Here is an 11,410-nt window from a genome sequence, read left to right as displayed (position 1 = left end):
GTACAGAAAAATACTCAAACCTTCAGATTTCTTCTATGAAATCTAAACATTTTTTCACCTTTTATTCACACTAAAATAATGGCTGAAAGATGAACAAACTACCCATTGCATACATGGTTAAACATGGTAAACTACTTTTTTGTATTTTCCATCACTGACAGTGTACAACGGAAGCCACATCAGGGCACTTGTTTGGCAAACTTGCAGGACTAACAAGCACTCACAAGAATGACCAAGCATTTGGGTTCACCTTTCTTAAGATGGCAGTGGCAGACACCTTTAAAGCACACACCCTGAAAAGCAGGTGTTTTACCTCAGGTCTGAAGGCAGTCTGTGTTACACAGTACCAGTCTTTGTTTTTAAAGCTACTTCATTTTTTTTTACAAGATTTTATTTACTTAATGTATATGAGAATACTGTCATATGGTTACAGATGGTTGTGAGCCACCATGTGGTTGCTGGAAATTGAACTCAGCTCTGGAAGAGCAGTTTTCACTACCAGCCCCAGCACCAGTCTTTTTTAGGTTTCTAATGTTAGTGCAGTCTCTAACACAAGCAACTTTGGACTGGCCATCAGCTACATTAAGCTGAAAGCCAGCCTAGTTATGTCACAAAAATATTAACTTTTTTACATTTTGGGGCTCATCTGATCAATGACTTCTCTAAACATCCAGATTGCCACCATGTACAAGATGTGATAAACTAATCTAATAACCAATCAGGAAAGGCTGGCCTGGGGCTTCAAACTATCCTTAGAAATAAATGAAACAAAAAACTAGTCCTAAAACATCCTTTTGTAAGTTTTATCAAGGCTGTGGGGGGCACACTTGAAATCACAACCCTCAGGTAGCGACATCAGCAGTGGCAGGTGTAGGAGTTTAAGGTCAGCTTGGTCTATGTAATACATACCACAAGCCAGACCAGCCAGGACCAGAGGACAGTGAAACTCTTGTCTCAAAAGAATCTGTTTCTAACTTCTCAAATCTCAGGTCTTAGTACTCAACCTGACAGTTCGCTTATATACTAAAGAGGATCCCCATTAAAAGGGCAGGTTAAGATGGCTGGTAAAAAGAGAATGCCAGGTTCTGCCAATGTTATATCTAGTCTCCTCAAAAGTAAATAAGCTGAAGAGATGGCTCAGAGGTTAAGAGCACTGACAGCTCTTCTGAAGGTCCTGAGTTCAAATCCCAGCAATCACATGGTGGCTCACAACCACCCGTAGTAATGAGATCTGACCCCCCCCCTCTTTTGGTGTATCTGAAGACAGCTACAGTGTACTTACATATAATAAATAAATAAATCTTTTTAAAAAAAAAAGTGAATAAGCATACCACTACTCCTAGACTTAGCCTTTATCAGGATAAGCTACAGTTCATGATCTATTACCGAAACCTTCTACTGAGTTCTCCCTAGAACACCTCCCAAATGCTAGCTCATTCCCTAACTCCCACTTTGAGGAAGCAAATAAGCCTTTCCTACTTCTACTCACCAATGAGTACGCCTGTTCTAGTCCTGGATCCTTAATTGGTCCTTTGAAAAGCCCCCTACATTTCCTGTAATACAGTTTTGAGGAGGATTTAACTCAACCCCAGCACTCAGATATTAAGATGATCTGCTATCAAATATTCACCAAGTTCGCACCTGGCAACTAGGCTTTCAAGATGAATAACATTTCCTACACTTAGGGCACTGCCCACTCCCACAAGAGTAGGCAGCTAGAGATTGCTCAGCAATTAAGATGACTTCAGAGAACCTGGAGTTTGATTCCTAGCACCCACATGGCAGTTCATAATGGTCTCTAACTCTAGTTCTAGGGAATCCCACACCACCTTCTGGCTTTCTTGCAACTGATGCACATACATACATGCAGCCAAGATACCCATGATAGAAATTTTTTAAATTCCTCTGGTAACACACAAATTAGCCAGATGGTGGTGGCACACACCTTTATCTCAGCAACTGGAAGAAAAAGCCACCCTGTTCTACAAATTGAGTTCCAGGACTCTACACACACACACCTTTAAAAACCTAAATAAAACATATGGTCACGTATCTCAGAACTAAAACCAGCATGTAAAGATCTCTCATGCCTTCAATCATTGAGAAATTACATTTATGACCATCCCAACTGTTACATCTGACAAGAAAACTTGCACTGGATCTTATGTGTTTACCAAACCACTGCCCTTTCTGTTTAGGGTTAGTAACCTGATGGTAATTCAAGTCCAGTGGCAACAGGAAAGAATTGAAGGAATACAAGGAACTGTCACTCAACTTAGCTGTAGTTTTCAATCCATTTGCAGGCTCCTTCACTAGCTTCAAATAGCAAAATAATAAAATACTTTAAAAAGCTTACACTTCAGGGTTCTACATGTGTAGTTTTTAACTTAAAATACACAAATGTGATAGAATAAATAATACAGAACTTGAGAGAAACAGACCAAAAGCAGTTTTATAATACTTAGTATTTTATTATCAATAACAAACAGCTGCTTTACTTTAATGTCTATCTACAGCTGTTAATGGGCAAGACACCCTTGACCCTAACAAGTAAAACTCATATTAAGCCTTTATATACAAGCAAATTTAGAGCTCTTTTAAAGTGTCCAAAACTATTCGTTAGTTTAATTAAACTAATCTTGAGTTAACATATCTGAACAATGAACTAAAATATTCAAAAGTTTTTCTAGTACAAAAAATTAAATGCTTTAGTTATAAAAGAGCTCTATCAATATACACAAACTATATACTTCAGACAGTCACAAAAGTGTGAGCAGAAGGCTTATCAAAAGACATTTAATACAATTAGTTTTCAACAACCCCTTGGTGGTCCACATCTACAAAGAAATCCAGCCCAACCCCCTCCAAATCCCACCCCACAGAAAAGCACATACTTACCAGAACTTTTAGCAAGTATGGTTTGGGAATTTGTTTTGTTTTTTAAAAAAAGGCCCCCAGGGCAAGTTATTTACAGTTTAATTGCCACTGTCAACTGATCTGGACCTGGACCGGGATCGGGACCTCTGGCGATCCACAGATGCTGGAGATTTAGATCTACTCGAAGAACCACGTTTCTGGCTCTTCTCAGGCACAGGAGACCTACTACCAGAACGGGACTTGCTCCGGCTCCGGCTCCTGCTCCTTGATCGGCTGTAAGACTTGCTCCTTCGTGAACGGGATCGGCTACGGGACCTAGAGGAACTTCTGGTCCGAGATCGTGACCTGCTTCTTGACCTGCTATGAAAAATTGGCAAGAAGGAAAGAGAGAAAACACACATTAACCTGTATGACAGGGCTCTAAAAGCCAGCAAGTAAAACCTTTGGCTTAAAAATATAAACGAAAGAGTACCTGTGCCTTTTGCTGCCTTCAATTAATTTGATTTTTCTCCCGTTAATTTCCTTTCCAGAAAGTTTCTCAATAGCATTCTTTAAGTCACCATAAGAGGCAAACTCAACTACCCTAAAATGGAAGGAAAAAAAAATCCCTTTAAAGGTTATAAATCCAATAGCCTTGTAGACCACCTACACAGATCAAGATAAGCATAAGTTTATCCCTGTTGTTATTGCTGTTTTAAGTCATTTCTGATATATACAGCACAATTCTGTGGTGTGCCCCCCTATGTACTGTGGAATGTTGCAGGTGCCTATTATCAACAGTCCCTTGTGATAGTCTTTCTCCCCAAACTTAGCCAAAATCAAGCACATGCAAATTTTAGATCATAGCAATGCCACAATTAAAATTCCCAAGGTAATTAATTAAGACTCACAATCCAGGACATGCTTACCCTTCATTTAGTTTAGGTCGATGTGCATCCGCAAAGGTTACTTCCCCAGCTTGTCTCATGAAATCTTTGAGATCCTTAACACAAGACAATTATGTTAAGGAGAGAAAGGGAAAAGTGGCACACAAACAACCACATGGCATAAACAAGACTACTGGAAGAGAAGGTGTTAGATAAAGTACAAACATGGCATATACCACACTTGTATTCTATCAGAATTCAAAAATTATGCCAGGGCACGAAATAAGCAAATAGCATATTGCTTTTAAGCAAAATGCTAGAGGGCATTCCAATTTTTTAACATTATAGTATTAGTCTAACTGAGCTCAGTACAAAAGGGGGAAAAAACAAAAAACAAAACAAACAACAAAAAAAAACAAAAAGGAACAGTACATCCTTTAAAGACTAGTTTTATATTTAAAAAAAATAAAAAATAAAAAAATAAAACAACATTTACAAAGACACCAGTTATTTTGTGCCCCATATGTCATTAAAAAATTTTACTTTACCTTTATTAACATTTCCCTAGGCTAGTCAAGCAGCAAACCATTAAGCGGTCGGAGAAACCTTCATGACATAGGCCCGACTGGCTCTTCGCCACCCACTTGAAGGATACTACCCAATCGATGGAAGCCTTTAATCGCACAGCCCTCCCTATTAGCAGACTACTGGCGATGCAGACATGTTTTACTCTTGTGCAGTTACCAAGGACCACTTTACTGCGATCAGGATTCCAACGACCAACTAATTTCGTATCTTTCAACTCTTTCGACCAGGACCTCTTATTCGGAAGCGTTACAGGAAGACAGCTCTCAACTTAGGGATCAGATCACGTTATCAACGGTTCTGGGATCGCTGCAACCCGGCACTTCAAGTAAGTGCACCGATTACGTCTAGACCGGCAAACACAGATCTAGAGGTGGCCAACTGATCACTGTAGGAGCTGACTGGCAAAGTCAACCAGGCCCAACCAAGAGTGACCAAGACAACGATTAGGATAACCCACAGGCACTCCTCGTCATAAGGCCAACGACACAGATAGGCTGGCAAATAAAGGGTTTAATATTTGGTTAAAATTGATTTTAAAAAACATGAAAAAATAACCTCAAAACATTTACATTTGATCACTAATATTAAAATCTGAAACATCCCCCAGTTACATTTAACTAAAGTTTAAAATTATAGTTCAATTAAATTAATTTAAGATAAAGCATTTAATAAGATATATATTAATAAAACATTAACTACCCATTAACACTTTTAAATGCCACATTAAAAAATATCTCAAAACTGTATTTCAACAAACCTGCCAGCTGACTCTTGAGGATAAATTCTCAACTATAAGTCGATTTTCTGTTCTTACAGGTGGAGCATTTCTGAAGAAAGAAAAATAAGCATTCAGTGTCAGATGTTATGTCACAATGTCAAATGCTATGTGACAAGTTTAAGCCAAGATAGTGATTCCATCAAGTTTCTGGGTTCTCAGCATGTGGACTAACTAGACTTAACTAGTCTGAGAACCATTTAATGCTAACGGACCCTAACCCAACCGTAACAGCCAAACCCAAACCACATACCGTCTATCATTTCGAGGTCTGCGACTGCTAAAACGGTCGGAGTATCGTCCTCTACCTCTTCCACCTCGAGACCGAGCCCGGGCATGTTCAATCGTCACCCTACAAAGAGGTAAAAAAAGCATTCACACACTACACATGAGAGCACTTACATATGCAAATGTCTACTCTGCTCTACTTCCCTGGGAGAACTACTTATAAACCAATCATGCTTACCTTTCACTGCAAAGTTCCTTCCCATCAAGTTCATAAACAGCATCATCTGCATCCCTTGGGTCCTCAAATTCCTAAAATGTAGCAGTAAGAGTAGAGCTTTTGGACGTGCATGCATTCTACAGCACATTAAGATCATGGAAGCCGAGCGTGGTGGCGCACGCCTTTAATTTAATCCCAGCACTCGGGAGGCAGACAGATTCCTGAGTTCGAGGCCAGCCTGGTCTACAAAGTGAGTTCCAGGACAGCCAGAGCTATACAGAGAAGCCCTGTCTCGAAAAACCAAAAAAATAAAAAATAAATTTAAAAAAAAAATCATGGAAGTGTTAAGATATACCTTACACTCAGATACTATAACCCTAAGCTAGGGATGACTGAGAATCAACTCCAGCCAGCAGTTACTTTAACTTCTTAACAGAAGCCACTGCTTCTTGGCCACTTCTAACATCTTTCTGGGAAAACAATTCACATGGACTCAGAGTCCATGCTCATCACAAGAGCTCTACCCACTTTGTTTTTTTTTTTTTTCTTTTTTTGGAGACAGGGTTTCTCTGTGGATTGGCTTGCCCCTGCCTCCCAAGGGCCAGAGACCAAAGGCATGTGTCACCACCACAAAGTTACCTAACTTCTCGACAGATAATTCAACTCAGTTTCAAGTACTTACCACAAAACCAAAACCTCTTTTCAAGTCAATATCTCGGATCCGTCCGTAACCCTTGAAGAATCTTTCCACATCTTTCTCCCTCGCTGCTGGATTTAGTCTCCCAATGAACACTCGACAGCCACTCATGATGCCCGGCTAGTGTTTCCTGTTAGGCAGTAATTGAATCGAGACAATATCAACGATTGACACCATGGGGGTGGGGGATGTTCAGTCAAGCAGTCAAACACACCCCACGTTTACCAACTCTACTAACAAGGTCGCCATGTACCTTTTAAGTCGTTCACGACCACCACATTCAAATTCCAAGTTAAAACTTAACTCTCCAAAAGACCCCCTTCCCAGGTTCCACACGGCAGCCCACCACAACGCCAGTAGCCACCTTTCTAGACTGCGCAGCCGCACACGCTGTCCCCGGATCCCGGGGTTCCCCTCCCATCTGCCGCAGTTAAGGCCAGGCCGAGAAATGCGGGCGGAGCCGAGCCCGCCCTCTGCCAGGCCTGGTCCAATAGCAGCCGGCCGCGCCCGCGTCGCGGCCTCCCCGCGCGTCACAAGCCGGAATCTCGCGACGCCACCACCGAGCCTGCGCAGTGGGCGACGGGGCGCGTTCGCAGCACAAAATGGCGACGGCCGAAGTATGCGGCGGGGTGTGGGGGGGGGAGGAGCGTAGCGAGCCGAGCTGCGTGCCCCCGAGACACGGGCAAGCCCGGGGCCCAGAGCGCTGCGCCTGCGCCGGCCCACGGGGGGAAACCCTAAGCTGCCCTGGGCCAGGCCGGCTCCCCGGCGTCCGGGCCTCGATGAGAGCCATTAAGGGCGGCAGGGAGGGGCGCGCTGCTTCCCGACACAAACGCCCTCCCCACGCCCGCCCTTCCGCCTCGTGTCCCCCTCACGCAACACCCACAGGGAGACGTGCCCCAGCGCCCACCTCAAATCAACTGCGCTCTCTGAGTCGCCGTCCTCCGCAAAGAGCGAAGCCCCGGCCACTTGCGACCCGAGCGGCCATGAAGAAGCCTCGATCCGAGAAGCCTTGCCCTCAAAGCGTGCCACTCACCTACCGGACAGGGTCTTTGGCGGCTGAGACCCCGGAGAGGTCCGTAGTCTGCGACGGAGCTGTCTGCCTCCCTACACAAACACACACACAACACACATACACACGAACCCAACTCGTCTACAGTCTCTCCACAACTGACGCACTTAGCAGCTCGGACGTTGCACAAAATGGAAGGGACGTCCTGGCGTCACTTCCGGGGCGGTGCCAGAAGCTCGGGGACCGCCCACTTGGAGCTGAGGACAGACGGTTCCTGGGAGCCGGAAGTTCTAGTAGGGCGGGGCTTCCTTACCGCGACCCCTGGCGAGAGCAGTGGGTGGTGGGAGGACTAGAAACGTTCGTTCAGTTGGCAGGATACACCGGGACACTTCTTTGGATACGAAAAGATGTATTTAAACTTTTTCTTAGGTCCCTCGAAGATTACCAAGAAACCCAGGCTTTTCAAAAATCACCTGTTTCTTTTAAAAATTCATTTACATAGTCGGTCTCGCTAAGCAGTCCTGGCTAGCCTTGAGCTCAGCGATCCAGCCGGTCCGCCTTCAGTGTGATAGGATTATTGGCCCGAGCACCAGGTCCAATTCTTTCTTTCTTTCTTTCTTTCTTTCTTTCTTTCTTTCTTTCTTTCTTTCTTTCTTTCTTTCTTTCTTTCTTCCTTCCTTCCTTCCTTCCTTCCTTTCTTTCTTTCTTTCTTTCTTTCTTTCTTTCTTTCTCTCTTTAGCCTCTTCTGCAAATTGTACTTATCAATGTCCTTCAAGAGAGGGTTCTTAGCCGGGCGTGGTGGCACACGCCTTTAATCCTAGCACTTGGGAGGCAGAGGCAGGAGGATTTCTGAGTTCAAGGCCAGCCTGGTCTACAGAGTGAGTTCCAGGACAGCCTGGTCTACACAGAGAAATCCTGCCTCGGAAAAAAGAGAGAGAGAGAGGGTTCTCTGAGGCTCAAGTAAGTGAATTCTTTCAGTGTTGTGGTTTTTGTTCTGATCAGCCTAAGGAACTGAATTGTTTTCTACTAAAGGAGAGATTTCACGTGGTGAAATAATGAAATTGGTACTGTGGGTAAAAAAAAAAAAAACAAAAAACGCTCCTATATATTGAATCCCTAGGGCCAATCTTGGCTCAGCTAGCTGGGAAAGATTTCAAGTTGTTTCTAAATCCAACTGGCCATTGTCCATTCCTTTCTGTCCAGGTCTCAATCTCAATAGTTAGGTGGACGGTGGTAGCTTCAGCCTTTAATCATCTCTGTGAGTTCCAGGCCTACCTTATCTACAAAGTCCAAGACAGCCAGGAAAACCCTGAGTCAAAGAACCAAAAAAAAAAAAAAAAAAAAAAAAGAGTCGAAATCAACAGTTATTGAGAAATAGAGTTTATGCTTCCAGCATGGATGTAATACACAGCAGTCCACATCGGTAACTCTATCCAGCCTTCCCCAGTGAGGTTGGGAGGTCTAGAAACATTGACAATAAAGACTGTTGTTGTTGTGAAAAAGGCTACTTCTCTTTAATATTTTTATCTGTAACCTAAGGCATCATCTAGATTTTGAGATGTACCTAGAATAGAGTCACACAATTTCAGCTAGGGTCACAGGGATGAACTGATAGCTCAAGAAGGAGCAGAGCAACCCTGGGTCTGACCTCATTCACGTGGAATAAGCTTGTCTATTCAGTTAACTATGCAAATAAAAACAGCATCAGTGGACCCATTAAAAAACATGTAGCGGGCAGTGGTGGCGCACTCCTTTAATCCCAGCACTCGGGAGGCAGAGGCAGGCGGATTTCTGAGTTCCAGAACAGCCAGGGCTACACAGAGAAACCCTGTCTCAAAAAAAAAACAAAAAAACACTTGTATTATCCCAGAAATGTCTGGGGGTGGGGGGTACTCTCTTTTGGATAAATATTTTCCCCATGTCATTCTTTAGGGGCAAGGGCATCCTTTCCAAAGACATTCAAACAAATAACATATATGTAGTAGAGGAAAAGAGTTACAGAGATCACAGATTAAGAGAACATTTATTGTCCATCACAGACCTGCTAGCTGCCTTCCTCTCCCCAGAAATCGGGTTACACCCTCCCTGAAGGTGTTAGGAGTTGATAAGAAAGCTTACTGTAGCCAGGCATGATGGATAGGTATGTTTTTAATCCCAGTGTTTAGGAGCAGAGGAAGGAAGTAGCCTACTCTATGTAGTGAGTTCAGAGTTAGCCGGAGCTACACCGTGAAACACTGTCTGAAGAGAGAGAGGGGGAGAGAGAGAGAGAGATTCTGTTTCTGACTCAGATTCACCCTATAAGCCCATCTTTTACTTATTAAATACTGATTTTTTTTAAATGCCTGCATGATGTTTAAAATAGCAATGTCTCTAGAGTCATTCAATACAGACATTTCATTTCTGTCGACTGTAGACCACATCATTTGCTGGTGATCCTCTCTGATTATTGTAAAACTGTTTCCCCCAGATTGGACATCCCCATCTTGAATCAGAGCAGCTGTTGACCAACCACAGAGCCTCTGGAAGTCAGGCCTATCAGCATTCCTGCATGGAAGACTGAGGAAAGCTCCTCCCAGAAGCTGTATCAGCAGTGAATGATGACTGGGAAGAGAGATTGCTGGTACCATAGGCTGCCTTTGACTCGCCCAAGGCCCTGTAAGTAACCCCAGCAAACTCATCGACTCACCAAGCTGGAGCTGAGTGGGTTCTGTCCTCTCCCCTAGGTAACAAGATGTTTCTTTTTCTTGCCCCCAGGAAACATCACACAACAGAGCTGAAATTTCCTATTGCCTAATGACAATGTGGCCGGGACATCATCTCAGCATAATGCATTCCTCACACGTTCGTGGCAATGGTCTCCGGTGTAAACAAGCCTGCCCTTCAGCCGGCCAGAGAGAACACACAGTACTGTACAGTACATAATACTTGATAACTAAATGACTATATATTTACTATTATTGTTTTAGAGTATAGGGGTTTTTTTAAGATATTTTACTGTGTGTCTTAGTTTGCTTTTATAAATGTAATAAAACACTAACCAAAACCAACCTGGGAGAGAAAGGGTTTATTACAGTTCAGAGTCCATCATGAAAAGAAGTCAGGGCTGGAAATGAAGCAGAGACCATTACTCATCCGGGAAAACTTGCGTCTGTAGTTTAAAGTTGTAATCATTCACATACAAGAAATTTGAAAATACTTAGGAGTTTAGAGCATATTTCTCAGTCACAATGGAGGTGGCTTGGAAAATATTCAGAGAATAGTGGAGGAACCCAGTATTGGCCTCCAGTTCTACACTGACTTGCTCTTGAGACCCTGCTCAGTCTCCTTTCTTAAACAACCCAGAACCACCTGTCTGGGGGGTCACTGCCTACAGTGGGGCTAGGCTCTCTCATATCAACTATTAATTAACATATTAATACCCCACAGACTTGCCTAAAGCCCAATATGGTGGCGGAAACATCTTCTCCGTTAAGGTTCCCTCTTCCCAAGTGAATCTAGTTTGTGTCAAGAAGACAAAACCTAACCAGCATGCTGTGTAACTGCATAGCATGCCACCCTGCAGCAGCCCACACATCTGTTCTTCCATCTGGGTTCCTGTAAGAACACTCACTGGTGTTCACACAGTGGCCAAACCACCTGCTGATGTGGTTCTCATATGACATCACTCTTGCTATGCTTACAGCATCCTGCCACCTGGATCCCTACTGGCAGAAATATTGATTTAAATGGTCTGATGAGGAGTACAGTTTGTTAGAAAGGGCTTGTGTGGGAAGCCACATGTGCCGTTGCAGAGTGGCACTGACTACTGCTGGCCACCACACATAAGTTTGGACAAACAACCAATGTGTACATATGCAGTAAAGTTTTTTGCAAAGACACTGCCTGGCCCGGGCATGATAATGAGGCTTTGAGAGTATAACCAATCAGATGTGGGACATGCAAATGAGGTACGATAATGAGGCTCTGTGAGGTACAGAGAGAGAGAGAGAGTAGCCAATCAGATGAGGAACATGCAAATGAGGTATAGTGCATAACCAATCCGGGTGTGAGACACGCCTCTCCTAGGCCTATATAAGCAGCACCAGTTCTGGGCTCGGGGTCTCTTCGCCTCTGCAATCAAGCTCTCCCAATAAACGTGTGCAGAAGGATCCTG

The 11,410-nt window shown here is 43.5% G+C and overlaps 1 protein-coding gene and 1 long non-coding RNA gene across 7 annotated transcripts; one reads left to right on the top strand and one right to left on the bottom strand.

Annotated features, from left to right (window-relative positions):
• Nucleotides 1-2,446: 2,446 nt before the first annotated feature.
• On the bottom strand, nucleotides 2,447-7,459 carry Srsf5 (serine and arginine-rich splicing factor 5). Of its 6 annotated transcripts, none has more exons than XM_006515630.4 (8): nucleotides 7,156-7,459; nucleotides 6,234-6,378; nucleotides 5,573-5,643; nucleotides 5,360-5,458; nucleotides 5,089-5,158; nucleotides 3,786-3,859; nucleotides 3,350-3,460; nucleotides 2,447-3,237 (listed from the first exon to the last, which is right to left on the bottom strand). In XM_006515630.4, the coding sequence occupies exons 2-8, from the start codon at nucleotides 6,357-6,359 to the stop codon at nucleotides 2,976-2,978; spliced, it is 813 nt and encodes a 270-aa protein (XP_006515693.1). In that variant the 5' UTR covers nucleotides 6,360-6,378; nucleotides 7,156-7,459; the 3' UTR covers nucleotides 2,447-2,975. The 6 variants fall into 6 exon arrangements, with proteins under 6 accessions (XP_006515693.1, NP_001073163.1, NP_001334344.1 ...); NM_001079695.2 differs by having other exon boundaries at nucleotides 2,448-3,234; nucleotides 7,156-7,455; NM_001347415.1 differs by having other exon boundaries at nucleotides 2,448-3,237; nucleotides 7,282-7,455.
• Nucleotides 7,460-7,554: 95 nt separating this feature from the next.
• On the top strand, nucleotides 7,555-10,302 carry Gm20337 (predicted gene, 20337). The gene is made up of 3 exons (NR_045057.1): nucleotides 7,555-8,217; nucleotides 9,725-9,912; nucleotides 10,012-10,302. It is a non-coding gene; the product is annotated as a predicted gene, 20337 (long non-coding RNA).
• Nucleotides 10,303-11,410: the final 1,108 nt, after the last annotated feature.

The sequence above is a fragment of the Mus musculus genome, chromosome 12 (genome assembly GCF_000001635.26).
Source record: "Mus musculus strain C57BL/6J chromosome 12, GRCm38.p6 C57BL/6J".
Lineage (NCBI taxonomy): Eukaryota > Metazoa > Chordata > Mammalia > Rodentia > Muridae > Mus > Mus musculus.
The sequence above is the reverse complement of the archived record's forward strand: the minus strand, read 5'-3'. Positions and strand labels throughout refer to the sequence as shown.

What these genes read in the sequence shown, in the direction of transcription:
- Srsf5 (XM_006515630.4), bottom strand. Translation starts at nt 6,359, where the DNA reads ATGAGTGGCTGTCGAGTGTTCATTGGGAGACTAAATCCAGCAGCGAGG. An exon ending in AAGGAACTTTGCAGTGAAAG is followed by an intron (nt 5,459 to 5,572) that starts GTAAGCATGATT and finishes ACCTCTTTGTAG; the next exon opens with GGTGACGATTGAACATGCCC. An exon ending in GAAGGCAGCAAAAGGCACAG is followed by an intron (nt 3,238 to 3,349) that starts GTACTCTTTCGT and finishes AATTTTTCATAG; the next exon opens with CAGGTCAAGAAGCAGGTCAC.